Source organism: Ornithorhynchus anatinus, chromosome 3 (genome assembly GCF_004115215.2).
Source record: "Ornithorhynchus anatinus isolate Pmale09 chromosome 3, mOrnAna1.pri.v4, whole genome shotgun sequence".
NCBI classification, from domain to species: Eukaryota; Metazoa; Chordata; class Mammalia; order Monotremata; family Ornithorhynchidae; genus Ornithorhynchus; species Ornithorhynchus anatinus.
In genome coordinates, this window is record NC_041730.1 from 18,556,077 (window position 1) to 18,573,708 (window position 17,632).

A 17,632-nucleotide genomic window follows, 5' to 3' on the forward strand; every position below is an offset into this window, starting at 1 on the left:
TGATGACCTTGTATCCTCTGCAGCGCTCAGAACAGCGCTTTGCACAGAGTAAGCGCTTAACATTCATTCATTCAATGGTATTTATTGAGCGCTTACTGTGTGCAGAGCCCTGGACTAAGCGCTTGGAATGGACAAATCGATAGAGATCGTCCCTGCCCTTTGATGGGTTTACAGACTAAACAAATACCAACATCATTATAATCATTATTATTATTATCCCCCTTTTCCAGATGAGGGAACTGAGGCCCAGAGCCGAGAAGCAGCGGGTTTGGGAGTCAGAGGTCATGGGTTCGAATCCCGACTCCGCCACTTGGCAGCTATTGACTATGGGCAAGTCACTTCACTTCTCTGTGCCTCAGTTCCCTCATCTGTAAAAATGGGGATGAATTCATTCATTCATTCAATAGTATTTATTGAGCGCTTACTATGTGCAGAGCACTAGACTAAGCGCTTGGAATGGACAAATCGGTAACAGAGAGAGACACTCCCTGCCCTTTGACGGGCTCACAGTTTAATCAGGGATGAAGACTTTGAGCCTCACTTGGGACAACCCGATGTCCCTGTATCTCCCCCAGCGCTTAGAACAGTCCTCGGCACATAGTAAGTGCTTAATAATAATGTTGGTATTTGTTAAGCGCTTACTATGTGCCGAGCACCGTTCTAAGCGCTGGGGTAGACACAGGGGAATCAGGATGTCCCCCGTGGGGGGGTCACAGTCTTCATCCCCATTTTCCAGATGAGGTAACTGAGGCCCAGAGAAGTGAAGTGACTTGCCCACAGTCCCACAGCTGACAAGTGGCAGAGCTGGGATTCGAACTCATGACCTCTGACTCCAAAGCCCGTGCTCTTTCCACTGAGCCACGGACATTATTATTACTATTATTGTTATCATTATTATTATCATGTTATAATATTGACAATATATATTATTTGTATTTATCATACTTATTTTATAATGCCTTTATTTTATATTTATAAAATTTATCATATGAATAATATTGTATTATATATTTTAAATATAATTATATTCATTGTATGCGATTATAAATGTTTATTGTGTGAACTTATATGCATTATATTATAAATTACAAATTAATATTATATATATTATTATGAAGCGGCTTTGCCCAGGGTCACCCAGCTGACGAGGGGGAGGTGTCGGGATTCGCACCCACGCCCTCCGCCTCCCCAGCCCTCCCTCTTCCCTGTGCGCCGCGGCGTTTAGCGCAGCGTTTAGCGCCTCGCCAACGAGGAGGCGCCAAAGCGCTGACGCCCGGCCGGACCGCGCGCATGCGCACCCGAGGGGCGGGAGGGAGCCCGGGCAGGAGGCAGCGCGCGCATGCGCACCCGAGGGGCGGGAGGGAGCCCGGGCAGGAGGCAGCGCGCAGGAGGCAGCGCGCGCATGCGCACCCGAGGGGCGGGGGAGCCCCGGCAGGAGGCAGCGCGCGCATGCGCCCTCCCTCCCCCCGCGACCTCTTTGCCGCCCGTCCCGGGGACGTAATCCGTCCCGCCGGCTCTCCGCGCGCAGCCGCAGTCTCCCCCCACCCCACCCCCTCCCCCTCCCGCCCGCCCAGGGCGACGTGCGCGCGCGGCCGCACGCACGTAGGCGGCGTACGGCGGCGGCCGGGGGTCGCAAGGCGGTGGTGGCGGCGCGCGGAGGAGCCGGGGGCGTCAGCCGCCGCCCCCGCCCCCCTTCCCTCTCCCCTTCCCTTCCCCCCCTCCGTCCCTCCCCCCGAGAATGTTCCGCTACGAGGTGAGCAGTAACGACCGGAAGTGCCCCCCCCCCCGGGGTCCCGCGCGCCCCCTTGGCCGCCCGAGCCCCAGGGTGCGGGGCCGCCCGGAGGGCCGGGCGACGGTGGCCGGGAGGGGCCCCGATACCTCCGTCCCTTCCGCGCGCTCCCTTTCCCCCCCCCCCATCCTGGGGAGACCGCAACCCTGCGTTGCCGGGGAGGGGGCGCGGGGGTGGAGATGATGATAATCCCAATGTTGGGGTCTGTGAAGCGCTTACTGTGTGCAGAGCACTGTTCTAAGCGCTGGGGGAGACCCAGGGTCATCAGGTTGTCCCCCGGGAGGCTCATCCCCATGAAGAGGAAGGGGGACCGGCCCCAGTGCTCTGCACAGAGTCCAGCGCTTCGCCCAAGCCTGCCGGGGAGCGCCCAGTAAATAGCCCCGGGGGCCGCCTCCCGGGGGAGGGAGGCTGCCCCTCTTTGCAAGGCAGCCTATTGTGCGCGTCCCAGCGCACAATAATAATATTACCCCGTAATAATCATAATATAATGTTGGTATTTAAGGGCTTACTGTGTGCAGAGCGCTGTTCTAAGCGCTGGGGGAGATACAGGGTCATCAGGTTTAATGGTTTGTCTGCCTCAATGGGCTCATCATCATCATTCGAGCGCATGGTGCCTCAGTGACCTCATCTGGAAAATGGGGAAGACTGGGTGCCTCAGGTGGGACAACCTCATTACCCTGGAATAATAATAATATAATAATGTTGGTATTTAAGTGCTTACTATGTGCAGAGCGCTGTTCTAAGCGCTGGGGGAGATACAGGGTTATCAGGTTTAATGGTTTGCTTGCCTAAATGGGCTCATCATCATCATTCGAGCACATTGTGCCTCAGTGACCTCATCTGGAAAATGGGGAAGACTGGGAGCCTCAGGTGGGACAACCTCATTACCCTGTAATAATAATGATATAATAATGTTGGTATTTAAGTCCTTACTATGTGCAGAGCGCTGTTCTAAGCACTGGGGGAGATACAGGGTCATCAGGTTGTCCCATGTGGAGCTCACAGTCTTCATCCCCATTTGACAGATGAGGTGACTGAGGCCCAGAGAAGTGAAGTGACTTGCCCCCAGTCACACAGCAGACAAGTGGCGGAGTCAGAATTAGAACCCACATCCTCTGACTCCCAAGCCCGGGCTCTTTCCACTGAGCCACGCTGCTTCCTGTAATTACCCCAGCGCTTAGAACCGTGCTCTGCACATAGCGCTTAACAAATACCAACATTATTATTATTGTACATTCCAAGTGCTTAGTACAGCGCTCTGCACAGAGTAAGTGCTCACTAAATAGGATTGAATGAATGACTTTGAGTGCTTACTGTGTGCAGAGCACTATAGTAAACGCTTGGACTCTACAATTCAGCCACAGATAGAGACCATCCCTGCCCAACGATGAGCTCACAGTCTAAAAGAGGGAGACAGCAAAACAACAGTGTTGGTATTTGTTAAGCGCTTATTTACAAAACAAGTGGTCAGACTATGATGGGATCTGTTGAGCTCCTACTATGTGCCAAGCATTTCACAGGGTGTAAGGGGAGGGGCAGAGAAAATCGTTCTGGGTCGTGCTGTAGGGAGAGGCGGGGCTTTAAGTGAGTTAGTAATAATAATGTTGGTATTTGTTAAGCGCTTACTATGTGTAGAGCACTGTTCTAAGCGCTGGGGTAGATACAGGGTCATCAGGTTGTCCTACGTGAGGCTCACAGTCTTAAACCCCGTTTTACAGAGGAGGGAACTGAGGCCCAGAGAAGTGAAGTGACTTGCCCACAGGTACCCAGCTGACAAGTGGCAGAGCCGGTATTCGAACCCATGACCTCTGACTCCCAAGCCCGGACTCTTTCCCCTGAGCCGCGCTGCTTCCCCCAGTTTTGAGCCCGGGGGAGCGAGGGAGGGGATTTCCCCCGCTCTGGCTCCTAAACCAGGGCCCTAGGAGATGTGAAAAAAGCGGCTGAGAAGGCCTCATTTATCCAGCATCCCGATTTATCCCACCAGACTAGGATATCCTGGCAACGGGATGTTTCCAAACTAAACAGACTCGGTGTGGACCGGGAGAGAGGTAAGGGGATACAGTGGGTAGCCGCTAATGAGAAAACTTAGAAGGGGAAAGTCAGCCGAAGGAAAGGAGAGGCAGAAACGAGCGATGTGGGAGAAAAAAGTGAAGCTTTTCGTCCGCCAGCAGTCGCCTAAATTTAGAATCTCATTCCGAAGGCCCCGGGAATGGCATCAGGATGGACAACTTTACTGGGCGATGGTGTGCGGTCAGTCCTGAAGAGGTGCTTAGATAGTCGGTGGTGCTCATCGAGCCCGGACTGTGTGTAGAGGACTGTAGTAAGTGCTTGAACGCTCTAACCTTCATTCCCCTCTCTGTCGGGCAGTCAGTACTATTTATTGAGCGTCCGCTCGGAGCTCAGCACTGTACGAAGCACTTGGTTGACTGTAAGAGCGGTAAAAAGTTACCGGAGCGTGGCTCAGTGGAAAGAGCCGGGCTTGGGAGTCAGAGGTCGTGAGTTCTAATCCCCGCTCCGCCACTTGTCAGCTGTGTGACCTTGGGCAAGTCACTTCATTCAGTAGTATTTATTGAGCGCTCACTATGTGCAGAGCACTGTACTAAGCGCTTGGAATGGACAAATCGGTAACAGAGACAGTCCCTGCCCTTTGATGGGCTTATGGTCTAATCGGGGGAGATGGACAGACAGGAACAATAGCAATAAAGTGAATCAAGGGGATGAACATCTCATTAAAACAATAGCAAATAAATAGAATCTCTGGGCCGCAGAGACCTCATTTGGAAAATGGGTGTGAAGACTGTGAGCCCCACGTGGGACAACCCGATTACCCGGTATCTACCCCAGCACTTAGAACAGTGCTTGGGCCACAGTAAGTGCTTAACAAACACCAACATTATTATTATTATTTAAAAAACACACGCCCTGAGAAGAGTGCCTAATAAGGCACGTATTATTTTCAATTAATGGGGTCAATGGAAGAATGAAGAGACAGACACCTAGACTAGGAAGAGCATAGAAAGGTGGATAAGAGAGTGAGTAAATGAATGAATAAATAGACCTTATTGATTGATAAAGGTATAAATTGCTGTGGTGAATGTTGATATGTGATGACGAGCTATGGGAAGCACCAGAAGGAGGAATGAACAATACTGGAAGATCCCTAAAAGTAAGGGAGGGGGTAAATTGAAACTAGGAAAAAAATAGGAAGTAATGGAGTGGTGAGAAAGATTGTTTAGAAGTGAACTATATGAAAGTGAAAAAGGAGAAGAGCCCCGATAGTTTTTCAGTTTTCGGTTCTAACTACCACTCTATCGGTTAATAAGTTCTTGGCACACAGCAGGAACTCAGACTAAAAATCTCAATGTTGACTCCTCTGCAAAAGTCAGGGGTAGAAGAGGGGGTCCCTTTATTAGAATTTCGGTTAAACCAAAAAGTAAAACTCTGGAATAGGAGGAAAGATAGAATGGATAAGCTGGAGCAGAAGAAAACGATCTAGTAAAATGTGCCATACTTATGAAAGTGAACACTCACGTCAAGGAGGCCATAGGGAAGAAATCTCTTTGAGAAAGTTGTGCAGTTCTTTCCCGGTAAGCGTTTTAGAGGTGAATAAAGAAGTGGAGTGGTGCACTTGTGCGATTTCTAGAGGCTTTTTTCATCTTACCAAACTCTCCTCTCTTTCCTCAGTCCTTGGAAGACTGCCCTCTGGATGAAGACGAAGATGCCTTTCAAGGTCTGGGTGAGGAGGATGAAGATATTGATCAGTTCAACGATGATACATTTGGGGCGGGGGCAGTCGGTGAGTATTTTTTTTTCCCCATTTCATCATCATCTTATCCTTCCGGTCCTTCGATCTTTTATTAACTCCCCTCACTGATTTGGGAACGTCCGCCAGTGTCCGGTCTTGATTCTTGGTTCCACGCAGAGAATCACCTCTACCAGAAATCAATCAGTAGTACCTATTACGTGCTTTTACTGTGTGCAGAGCACTGTACTTAGCACTTACCCAAGCCCTTGTCCTACCGACAGCGGGATACCCTCTCCTCCTACCCCTAGTCAGGAAGTTATCCGCAGGTAGGAGGACCAGTATATTGGGGTAATGACTGATGAGGTCACACCTTAAATATCTGAGCAGCCCTATTTAGGAATGCACTGCTCTTCCTCACTGGAAAAGTCCCAGAATTTTCCTTCCCCAAACTCCACATTGGCTTTCCAGAGGACTGCAGCCGGCGAGCCTCCGTCTTGCGGGGCAGTAGCAAAGAGAAACCCAGTCAGTGGCGGATATCGACCACATGGGCACAGGTTGGGTAGGAATGTGGTCTTCAAGAATGAAGGACAGATACGCCTCTAGATTGGAGCTAAATAAGACAAGTGAGAGGGTAGGCAAAATCATCTCTGAGACATTAAACGAGATCATTCGGGTAGGGGGATCCAAATGGCGGCTGCAGATTTTGCATTCACAGCAAGGAGCCAACAGAAGCAAGGAAGCTTTTGGCTCAGAAGAAGATTTTTGTGAAGTGTAGATTTTTTTTTTCTGCCATCAGTCTGTAGCTTTGTGCATGTCATTCGGTCTCTTCTTCGGTAAATGGAGATAATGCTTATTTACCTCGACTACATATACCCGGTGTTCTCCCAACTATTGAAAATGGTAGCTAAGTCTTTTTATGAATGTAAGCGTGCTATATTAATGCCCATTCTGCATGGTGTCCTGCAGTTTTCTCTCCCCTGGCTAACTTCAGTGTTCTGGTGATTGAGTGGAAAAGGTCAGGGATCCAGACTTAGCCCGCCGGCTGCTAAAGTTGTGACTGGAGTTGTCTTAATTTGAGGCTGACGGAAATGATGACGAAAGGATCGTAGGAAGCAGGTTGGTGCTAGAAAAGCAGAGGGCTATGGGTATCGGGTGCAAATAGAATTTCTGAAAGAAAACTATGAACCTGATTCTGAAATAGATGGCAATCGTGAAGCGTCGGTGGGGGACCGAAAATGATCTCGGCTTGTTGTTGAAAAGATTTGGAAACGGCATGTAACTCGTCCTGCGGGTCGAAGAGAGGACATTAAAAATGCAGGTGCTGAAAGCCACCGTACAGAGAACGGATATGAAAATGTCTAAAGAGGAGGAGTAAGGCAATGGTGTGCGTGGATATTGTTGACAAAGTGCTATAAAGGCTAATCTGTACACAAAGGAAGTAGAGAAAAAGCATTCAAGAAGTCTTTGGTGATTGGGAGGGGCGATGAAGACAAGTGGGTGATGTGAACATGTTGCTAGCTATAGAGAAAGGTGGGTGGCTAAAATTTTTAAATTGCCCACTGTAAAATGGGGATTGAATTTAAAGATAGGGCTGGCATGAGTGTGTGGAGAAAAGGGAAAAGGGATCCTAAAGTTGAAAATTGAGCTTGGAGGAACTCCACAGAGAACTAAGGCAGTGTCAGTACCACAGACTGTGCTTGGGAGAAGACAGAAAAGGAACCTTAGTGCAAGGAAACGAAAGACCATTTGGACTCTTTCCATATTTGAGGAGACAGGCCAAGAAGGTGATGCGATCCAGCACTGAAAACCTCTACCGGTAACAGGGTGAAAGGATCAGAGGAGAGATGTCTACATTTGCTTAACCAGATGACGAGCGGTTGCTTCTGAACGCTAGTTTTGTTTAGCAGTTGCTTAACAGTGTCCTATGGCGTTCATAGACAGCTACCTTGGCCAGTCTTATTTCCGGGAACGTTTTTGTCCTTTGAAACAATGGACTTGGGTTTTCCTGCCCTTCAAGAAGTCCTGAACAAGTACTGGCTTTGCCTAATAGATACTGGCAATTTCGTTTGGCTGTGTGAACTCACATTTATTTCGGATAGCGGATGTTCAAATCGCCGTATTATTAAATCGCTAAGCATAGGAGTTGATTTCTGATGCTAAAGTCAGTTTGTGGTCCGATTTTTGGAATTTGGAACCCAAAGGAGGAGGAGTAATAATATGTATTGCCTGAATGCTGGATGCAGGGCACTGTATTAGTGCTTGGGAAGTGCAAAACAAAGAAGTGAAATATGCCTCACCCCCAAGAGGCCCTCACTCTATTGGAGGAGGCAGTCATAAAACTATTTAGAAATAGAGTAGTCAAGGAATTGAATATAAAATTGAATAGCTATAGAGAGTTTACAAAAGGGCTAAGGAGAAGTATAAATACGTTCATAAGTGCTAGAGAGGAGGGTTCCTTGATCGGCTTTTGACATGCAACACCTTGGAGAAAGTCACTCCCTCTGTCTCTCCTCACCAGGTAAGGTGAGAAACTGCATTATGTAAAGATGTTAGAAAGTATTTTATGAAATGGAAAAAGAAAAAAGAAATTCTTGCCTCTGGATACCCAGAGCAAATGAGTAGGAATTAGAGGCCATCGTCGTAATGTCCTGTGGATCGGCCTGCAGCCTTTAGGGAAAAGTGTATAGAAAAGAAAGTCTTGCCAGCGTTGGAGTACAAGGCAAAAGGTATTCAAAAGATGAAGATTTTTCTATTGAGCCCCCTCTGCCCAGCCTTTAGAATTCAGATATTGGGAACTTGGGAGGTTGGTAGCTTGCCAGGTTTGTTAGGTTGCCATAAGTAACCTATAAAAGGGAAAGTGCTCTTTCTGGAAAAGCCAGGGAGGCCCACATGACTTCAGCGTTGGCAGTTTTCACCTCTGTTACACGTTACTGTCACCCACTGGTATCGGTGGGCCGAGGGATAGGCCTCGGCCAGTTTTCTGACCAAATGCAGCCCACTGGTGGTATTGCGTGGAGACCTCGAGATTTAAAAACTGTAGACACTAGACAGGGAATTCAGTTGGCGAATCAGTGCAAGCTCTCAAGCACTGATGCCTCTCGCTCCCAATCCCATTCTCTTAAAAATGTGATTTTGTTCTACTAAAGTTCTGGGTGATCTTCTTGAGAGTATCCGATAGCACTACAGTAATCCTTTCAATATATAAAAGGCTGTTCCACATCCTAACTTAGGTACCACATACTGCAGCCCAGAAAGGCCAAGGAATTTCTGCTTCTATCTTTGGAGTAAAAGCAGATGAGGTGGTTTCCTGCCCGCTCTTATATAATCTAACCCCTCCTTCCGCACTGTGCACCCTATCACCTCTCAAAAATACTTGCTTCTGACTTCATGCCCTCCCTTACAGCTATTTTCAATCTGTCACTCTCCTTTGGCTCCTTCCCTTCTACCGTCAGGCATGCTCAAGTCTCCCCTTACTAAAAAAAATCTTGATTACTCTGCACACTCCAGCTATTTCCATATCTCCTTTGTCTCATTCCTGTCCAAACTCCTAGAATAGGCGTTCTATACCCACTGCCTTAATCTTCTTTCCCAAACTGTTTTCTCGATCTCCTGCAACCTGGTTTCCACCCTCTTCTCTCTGGTAAGAGCGCTCCTCGAGGTCGCCAGTGACCTTCGTTTGGTCATATGTAGCAGACATTACTCTCCTAAATTCATGCAGTTCATTCGGTCGTATTTACTGAGCACTTACCGTGTGCAAAGCAGTGTACTAAGCGCTTGGGAGAGTACAATATAATAACAAACAAGCACATCTTTTTGAGCTTCTCAGCTCCCTTCTCCTAGAAACTCAGGGTGGCTCTGGTTTCACTGATTCAGATCCTCCTGGTTTTCCTCTTTCTGTGTCCGCTCATCCTCCCTCTCCTTTTCTGACTCTTCCTCAGTCTCCTTTGCCGGCTTTTCCTCCTCTCTTTTTCACCTTTCAATTGTGGTCGGCTCACGGCTTATGGATCTCCTTTTCTCACTCCAAACCCATTCTCTCAGGGAGTTCATCCTCTCACTCGCCTTCAATCACTTAATCTAGGGAGTTGAATCCCAAATCTACCTCCCCAGTTTACCTCCTGCCTTTGCCATGTATTTCCTCCTGCCTCCCGGACATCTCCACATAGATGAGCCGTAGTCACTTGAACATAATAATTTAATTATGGGGTTTATTAAGCGCTTACTAAGTGCCGAGCATTGTACTAAGCCCTGAGGAAGATCCGGGATAATCAGTTTGGACACAGCCCCTGTCCCATATGGGGCTCACAGTCCAAGTAGGAGGGAATGGGATTTAATCCCCATTTTACCCGAGAGGAAACCGAGGCACAGGAAGTTAAGTGACTTGCCCAGGGTCACACAGCAGACATTTGCAGAGCTGGGATTCAAACCCAGGTCCTCCGGCTTCTTGGCCCGTCCTCTTTCCACTAGACCGTGCTGAATTCTTCATCTTGCCTAAATCTATTCTCCCTCCTCCCTGAAATAGTAGCTTTCATTAAGCACTTTGGTGTGCAGAGCATTGTACTAAGCACTGCGAAAGAATACATGGGTAGGAATCAGGCATGGTCCCTGTCTTCTTGAGCGGCTCGTGATCTAAAATCGTGAGAAGCAGCGTGGCACAGTGGAAAGAGCACGGGCCTAGGAGTCAGAGGTCATGGGTTCTAATCCCGGCTCCGCCACCTGTCAGCTGTGTGACTTTGGGCAAGTCACTTAACTTCTCGGTGCCTCAGTAAAATAGGGATTAAGACTGGAAGCCTCACGTGGGACAACCTGATTGTCCTGTTATCTGCCCCAGTGTTTAGAACGGTGCTCGGCACATAGTAAGCGCTTAACAAATACCATCAGTATTATTATAATTAGAATTAAAATGGGGAGAGGAGACTGGCAAGACACATAGGAGAGATGAAACAAAGCACCAAGACCACATAAAGACCAAAAGCAAAGCAACGAGGCCTAAGGGAAAGAGCCCAGGCCTGGGAGTCAAAGGACGTGGCTGCTAACCTCCCGCTCTCCACATGTCTTCTGGGTGACCTGGGCAAGTCACTTACCTTCCCTGTGCCTCAGTTACTTCGTCTGTAAAATGGGGATTAAGGCTGTGAGCCCCATGTGGAGAATGGACTGTGCCTATCTTGATTAGCTTGCATCTACCCCAGCGCTTAGTACAGCACCTGGCACATAGTAAGTGCCTGACAAATGCCATTTAGAGGGAAAAAAAAGGCTCAGTAGGGCCTTGCGGCTAGAGATGTTGGGGCCCTTGCGGCTCGGAGTCCACAGTCATAAGGTCAGTTACACTGAACGTTCCTGCAGGAGCGGCCACAGTCTTCCTTTGGTTTGGCGGAGGGGGTGCCAGGCTGGGGCGGCTTCTTCCTGTGCCGCCGGGTGGGACAGGGCAGGGCACGATGGAGTTTTCTCTCTCTCCCTGGGCTTCGATCTCTCCTATCTCGCCGCCGACCCCTCTCCCACTTTCTGCCTCTGGTCTGGAACGCTCTCCCTCCTCAAATCCAACAATTACTCTTCACCTTCCCCCCTCCCTCCCCAAGGCCTTCAAGAAGGCACATCTCCTCCAGGAGCCCTTCCCTGTCTAAGCCCCCCTTTCCTCTTCTCCCACTCCGTTGTCATCACCCTGACTTGCTTCTTTTGTTCTTCCCCCCTCCCAGCACCTCAGCGCTTGGTACGTACCTGAAATTCATTTTTATTCATTTCCGTCTCTCCCCCCGACCCGACTGTAAGCTCGTCGCGGGCAGGAAATGTCTGTTTATGGTTGCGTTGTACACTCCGATGCACTTAGGTCAGTGCTCTGCGCACAGTAGGCGCTCGATAAATACAGTTGAGGGAATGGATGAATTGGAGGTGAGCCACTCAGGAAGGCAGCTCAGTGAGCCAGTAGTGGGGGACGCCGAGGAGAGCCGCGATGCGGGGGGCGGCAGGGACCCAGAGAAGTCACGTGGCCATCCGGCGGGGCGGTCCCGGGATGCCTAAATCCTCACGGGCAGCCGGCGGTGCCCAGGGCGTGCCGAGGGCAGAGCCCCGAGAGCTGCCAAGGTGGGCAGCGGGCACCGGGAGGGCGCCGGTAGAGAGGTCCGCAGCGCGGTAGGCAGCGGCTTAAGTCCGCACTGGCAGTCCAAACTTGTCCCGTCATCAGCAGTCGGTAGTATTTATTCAATAGTATTTAGTATTTATTGAGCGCTTACTATGTACAGAGCACTATACTAAGCGCTTGGAATGGACAGATCGGTAACAGAGACGGTCCCTGCCCTTTGACGGGCTTACGGTCTAATCGGGGGAGACGGAGGGACGAGAACAATGGCAGTAAATAGAATCGAGGGGATGAACATCTTATTAAAACAACAGCAAATAAATAGAATCAAGAATAAATAATAGTATTTATTGAGCTCTGCCTGTGTGCAGGGTAGTGTAATAGGTACTTGGGAGAGTTCAGTGCATCAGAGGTGGTGGACTCCTTCCTGAGTCGGGAGGGTATTAAGCACTTATTGTGGGCCAAGCGCTGTGCTAAATGCTGGCGTAGGAACTAGATAGTCTGGGCACAACTAGAGTCGGGGGGATAGACATTAAAATATATTTGGGATCGGTACCTGAGTGCTGTAGGGCTGCCGGTGGGGTGACTTTCTCAAGGCTTAAAGGGTACAGATCCCAGCGCAAGGGTGTGGCAAAGGGAGAGGGAGGAAGAGAAGGGAGGGCTTTAGTCGGGGAAGGCCTCTCGAAGGAGGTGAGATTTCATAAAGGGTTCAAAAGTGGGGAGAGTTGAGGCTGGAAAGGGGTAGGGAGTTTCAGTCCAGGTTTTGAAAACCACCACCGCCCTGCCAGAAGCTCACAAGCCTCGCGTCTCCCCTGCTTTTCACCGCCCACGTTTAGTCCATCCGTGAGTCCTGCCTGGTTTTCGTCCAATATATCGTTCCTTCTCCTCCCCGCCTCCCCCGCCCCACCGGCCCCCGTGGCGGCCACCACCTGGTCCAAGTCCTCATTCCCACCTGGCCGGATTGCCGCATCAGCCTCCCCTCCGGTCCCCTTCCTTCCGAGCCTGGTGAATCCCCTGTGGCAGCGGGGTTGTGCCCAAACTATCTAGTTCCTACACCAGCATTTAGCACAGCGCTCGGCCCACAGTAAGGGCTTAATACCGCTGTTATTGTTTCCCTGCCTCCTGCTTCTCCCCCCTACCCCCATTTAAGGTATCCTCCACTCTGCTTTCCCTGAATGTCTTCCAAAAATGCTAGTCAGGATGGATCATTCCGATGTTCAGCAGCTTCCAGTGGCTGTTGGTCTCCACATTAAACAGGGACTCCTGACCTTTGAATTCGAAGCTCGATTCCAGCCGTCTCTCCTGCTGCTCCCCAGCTCCCCCTCCTCGCTTCTCCCAAGCCAACCCCTACCGTTGCTTTTGATTCTCCCGTCCTCTTCCAGTTGCCCCTGCCTTTCCCCCTCGAATCCCACCTCTCCCCACTTCCTATCCCCTGCCTCCAGGAGACATTCCCCCATTAATCACCACATCTCTGCTCACGCCATGGCACTCATCTATCCCACTTGTTCATTTAATTTTTTTTTTTGGTTGACTTTTATTACTACCAGTGGCGGGCATTGGCTTCTCGTCCTCCCTGTGATGGGAAGCAACTTGGAGGGGCGTGGGTTTGGCCTGGTCAGATCGACAGGGAGAGAAAAAAATCTGAGGCAGGAAGCTCCAGAATGAGATGATAGGGACCGTGCTCGGAGAGTCCAGGGAAGGTGAGATTTCGGTGATCCAGTTTAGACACGACTAGGGCCCCGGGTCAGTAGGGTAACCGGAGAGGTGGACGAGAAGGGAAGGATTTGAGAAAGGTGGTGATGACAATCAGTCAATCAATCGGTCATATTTATTGAGCGCTTACTATGTGCAGAGCGCTATACTGAGCGCTTGGGAGAGTACGGTACAACAGAATTAGCGACACGTTTCCTGCCCACAAAAAGCTAACAATCTAGAGGGACGATCTGAATGTTCCCAAGGGACCCGGAGATGGCTTGACATAATGGAGCGCATTTCACGCTTCTTGATTCAAAATGATAAATCCGAACAGTAAAAAAGAAAAATTATTCTGAGAACTCCCAGCTCAGTTGGACCGGCATCTGAAGGGGGTGGAGTATAGACAAATTGGACATGTCCTTCCTGATCAGTTTCTTTCTTGGTTTGAGTTTTCCAAGTAAATCTCAGAAAGGCCTCCGGAATCAGTTTGCAAAACCTCTGTTTTGGTGGACAAAGCTGTTAACGTATTCAAGGGACCTATTCAAGGGACCTATTCAAGGGAATGAAGTGTGCCTCTTAATTGCTTTCTGCCTCAAGTTCTTCTTAATCACTCAGTTGCATTTACGGGGCACCTACTGTGAAGAAAGCGCTGTATTAAGCGCTAAGGGGAATCCAGTAGAGTTGGTAGACATTCCTGCCCTGAGAAGCAGGTTGGCCTGGTGAAAAGAGCACAGGCCTGGGAATCAGAGGATCTGGGTTCTAATCCCTGCCCCGCCGCTTGTCTGCCGTGTGACCTTGGGCAAGTCATTAACGTCTCTGAGACTCAGTTATCTCACCTGTATAATGGGGATTAAAGTTGTGAGCCCCATGTGGGACACGGACTGTGTCCAACCTGATTAGATTATGTCTACCCCAGCGCTTTAGTGCCTGGTACATAGTAAGCCCTTATCAAATACCATAAAAAGAGAGAGGAAATAGAGCATAAAGATATGTGCATACATTCTTTGGGCGGGGCAGAGGGTGGGGTGGTGAGTATCTAAGTACTTGGGTCACATGGGAGGAGAAAAGAGTGATTGATCAGGGGAGGCCTCCTGGAAGAAATGAGATTTCAGAAGGACCTTGAAGAAGAGAGTACCCGTATGCTGGGTGTGAAGGGGAGGGGCGTTCCAGGTAGGAGGGAGGGCGTGAGCGAGAAATTTTGGCAGGAGAAATGAGAACGAGGCACAGTGAGGAGGCTCGAGGCAAACAAAATGGGGAAGGAGAGAGCCGGTTGAAGGTCTTACGGCCAATGGTAGGAAGTTTCTGCATAGTGCGGAAAGGAGTTCCTTTTGAGGTTGTTGAAGTTGCAACCCTTTGAGGTTGTTATGGAGTGGAGGGGTGTGGGCGGAATGGCATTTTAGACAAATGACCTGAGGAGCGTCCAATGGCAGGTGGACGTGACTAATTGCCCAGAGCGGCGTAGTGGCTGTTTAAGCGGAGAGAAAGGTGGAGGAAAAACCGGAGAGAAAGGTGGAGGAAAAACCGACAGAATTTGGCCAGAGGATAGGGGAGTTGAAAGAGAGGGAGGAACCAGGATAATGTCCAGTTGGCGGGTTTTGGAGACGGGAAGGCTGGTGGTCGTGTCAACTGTGGCGGGGTCCTCGAGGTGGAGGATTGCCCATCTTCTCCTCAAAGGGACGTTCTCCGGATGAGCAGCGGAAGGCCAATGTTCCTTTTCGATGTCAACCTTGCAGACGATGACTGGCAGGAGGCCCACGAGAGACTGGCCGAGTTGGAAGAGAAGCCGCCAGAGGCAGCGCGAGAAGAAACAGGGAACGGCAACAACGATGAGATGGACCTGCTGGGGGACCACGAAGAGAACCTGGCAGAGAGGCTCAGCAAGCTGGTGATTGAGAACGAGCTGGAGGACCCAGCAATAATGCAGGCCGTGCAGACACGGCCCCCAGTGCCGGTGAGAGTCCCGTCCCGCTTGGTGGAGGGGGTTAGAGACCTCTGGGTTCACCCCCATCTCCAGGATCTGCACCCCGGCAGGGCAGTTGAGCGCAGCCCTGGATCTTTATGCCAGGCACTGCTCTAAGCGCCGGGGTAGATTCACTTCTAATCAGGTTGGACACAGTCCGTGTCCCATATGGGGCTCCCAGTCTTAATCCCCATTTTACAGATGACGTAAGAGAAGCACAGAGGAGTGAAGTGACTTGCCCACGGTCACACAGAAGACGAGTGGCGGAGGCAGGATTAGAACCCAGGATTAGTCCTTCTGACTCCGGGGCTCTATCCGCTAGGTCCCGCTCGGTCCTGGGAATAACTAATTAAGGATGGTATTTGTTAAGCGCTTACTGCGTGCCAAGCCCTGTTCTAAGCGCTGGGGGAGGAATACAAGGTAATCAGGTTGTCCCACGTAGGGCTCACAGTCTTAATCCCCATTTTACAGGTGAGGGAACTGAAACACAGAGAAGTTAAGTTGACTTGCCCAGAACAGGTGGCGGAGCCGGGATTAGAACCCAAGACCTCTGACTCCCAAGCCCGTGCTCTTTCCACTGAGCCATGCCGCATCTCTCAGCCTCACGGGAAAAGCTGAAAGAGGACACAAACTCCCAGCCTCTGTTGTATCTTCTCAGCCTACTTCAAGAAAGTTGTTCTAGGATCGCGGAACACATCTTGAGAGTCCCCGCTTCGTTCTGACCCTTTTTTTTTTCCCCCTCCCCCAGCAGCCAGGAGGTCTCAATTCCAGCATCTGGGATGGATCTGCAGTCCTGAGACGCATCCGAGGGCCACTGCTTACTCAGGTAATCTAATCTAATTTGCCAAATGAGCGGAAGGGTGGTTGTTTTCCACCTTTCGTAGCAACCTTAGATATTTCGATGTTTCTAGAGCAGCGAAGAAGTTGGGGAGATGGGTGAGCTATTAGGGTTTGCCCCAGGGAAGCTGAGCACTGCTCTCTTGCTGAAGTTAGGGTCGATCCCAGGAGATATTGGGCATCATTCAATCAATGATATTTACTGAGCGCTTCTGGGTGTGGAGCACTGTATTAAGCACTGTACTAAGAGTATACAGAGTTGGTAGACGTGTTCTCTGCCCACAATGAGCTTTCAGTCTAGTTGGTGAGACGGACGTTAATTTAAGTAAATAAATTGACGGAGATCTATGTAAGTACTGTGAGGCTGAGGGACGGTTGAATAAAAGGTTCAAATCCTAGTGCAAGGGCGATGCAGAAGAAAGTGGGAGACAAGGAAATGAAGGCTTAGTCAGGGCATCCTAGTTCTTTTGTGTTGTTGTTTGTTTTTTTGTATTTTTTTTTTCAATGACACTACTAAGCTCTGGGGTATATACAAGCTAAAGAGGTTGGACACAGTCCCTGACCCACGTGGGGCTCACAAGTCCTAATCACCATTTTACAGATGAGGTAACTGAGGCCAGACAAGTGAAGTGAGTTGCCCAAGGTCACCCAGCAGATAAATGGCAGAACTGGATTTAGAACCCAGGTCCCTCTGATCCCCAGGCCCATGCTCCATCCATTAGGCCACGTTACTTCTCAGGGCCTTCAAGAAACCAGACTTCCCCAGTTTCACAGCTGGGACCGTCTCGGTACCGCTGTTGTCTCGGGGTGGCACGGTGTGAGCAGAAGCTCCTAAAGCGGCCTACTCTCCTATAAAGTTTCTGAATTCTTCTTCTCCGGCTTCCACCCCCTCAGGAGATGCCTGCCGTGTCCGTGTTAGAATACGCCTTGCCCCCGAGGCCCCCGCAGGGCCCAGAAGAGGAGAGGGACCTTTCTGAGCGAGCGCTGCCGAGGCGCTCCACCTCCCCCGTCATCGGGAGCCCCCCCGTCAGAGCCGTCCCCATCGGCACCCCGCCCAAGCAAGGGACGGCGCCCGGCTTCAACCAACAGGTACCTCGCGCCGCCAGCCCTCCAGCCCCAGCGGATTTTGGGAGTCCGGGCACGCGAGCCGAGCGCTTTGGTTCAGGGAGGAGGGCGGAAGGTCAGAAAGGAGAACTTAGGGCAGAGGAGCGACCGCGCCGGCTGCCGCCGTCCCAGGGGCGGGGACTTGACCACGGTGGCGAGGCGTGGGTTTCGAGGTGGCTGTCCAGACACAGAGAGGAGTTGACGATGACCGAGAAGCGGCGGGGAGTGGGGGCGCCACAGCTCTGTCCACATCCCATTGTACCTTTAAGATGTCCCTGCTTTCCCTAGAACCTGTGCCAGCCCTGTTCCATAGACTTCCTCCCACCTGAAACCAGCAGCTGAAAAGGAAGGCCCAGTTGGAAGGTATGGGGGGAGGGTGGTACCTGTACGGCCCAGCTAGGATCACTTCCAACTAAAATGGTGGAAGCCGTC

At 50.5% G+C, this 17,632-nt stretch overlaps 1 protein-coding gene across 3 annotated transcripts in view; it reads left to right on the plus strand.

Moving 5' to 3' along the window:
* The first annotated feature begins 1,674 nt into the window (after positions 1 to 1,674).
* The window catches only part of PATL1 (PAT1 homolog 1, processing body mRNA decay factor), a 34,890-nt gene continuing 18,932 nt past the window's right edge, over positions 1,675 to 17,632 (plus strand). For 2 of the 3 annotated variants that reach the window (XR_005659845.1, XM_029060645.2), the window contains exons 1-5: positions 1,675 to 1,753; positions 5,474 to 5,585; positions 15,033 to 15,250; positions 16,008 to 16,085; positions 16,991 to 17,185. Coding sequence is in view for 2 of the 3 variants with exons in the window: in XM_029060645.2 (XP_028916478.1) it covers positions 1,739 to 1,753; positions 5,474 to 5,585; positions 15,033 to 15,250; positions 16,008 to 16,085; positions 16,991 to 17,185 (618 nt within the window). In the remaining variant the exon portion in view is untranslated. The remainder of the gene's footprint in view (positions 1,754 to 5,473; positions 5,586 to 15,032; positions 15,251 to 16,007; positions 16,086 to 16,990; positions 17,186 to 17,632) is intronic. The other variant, XM_039911404.1, reaches the window with a different exon arrangement.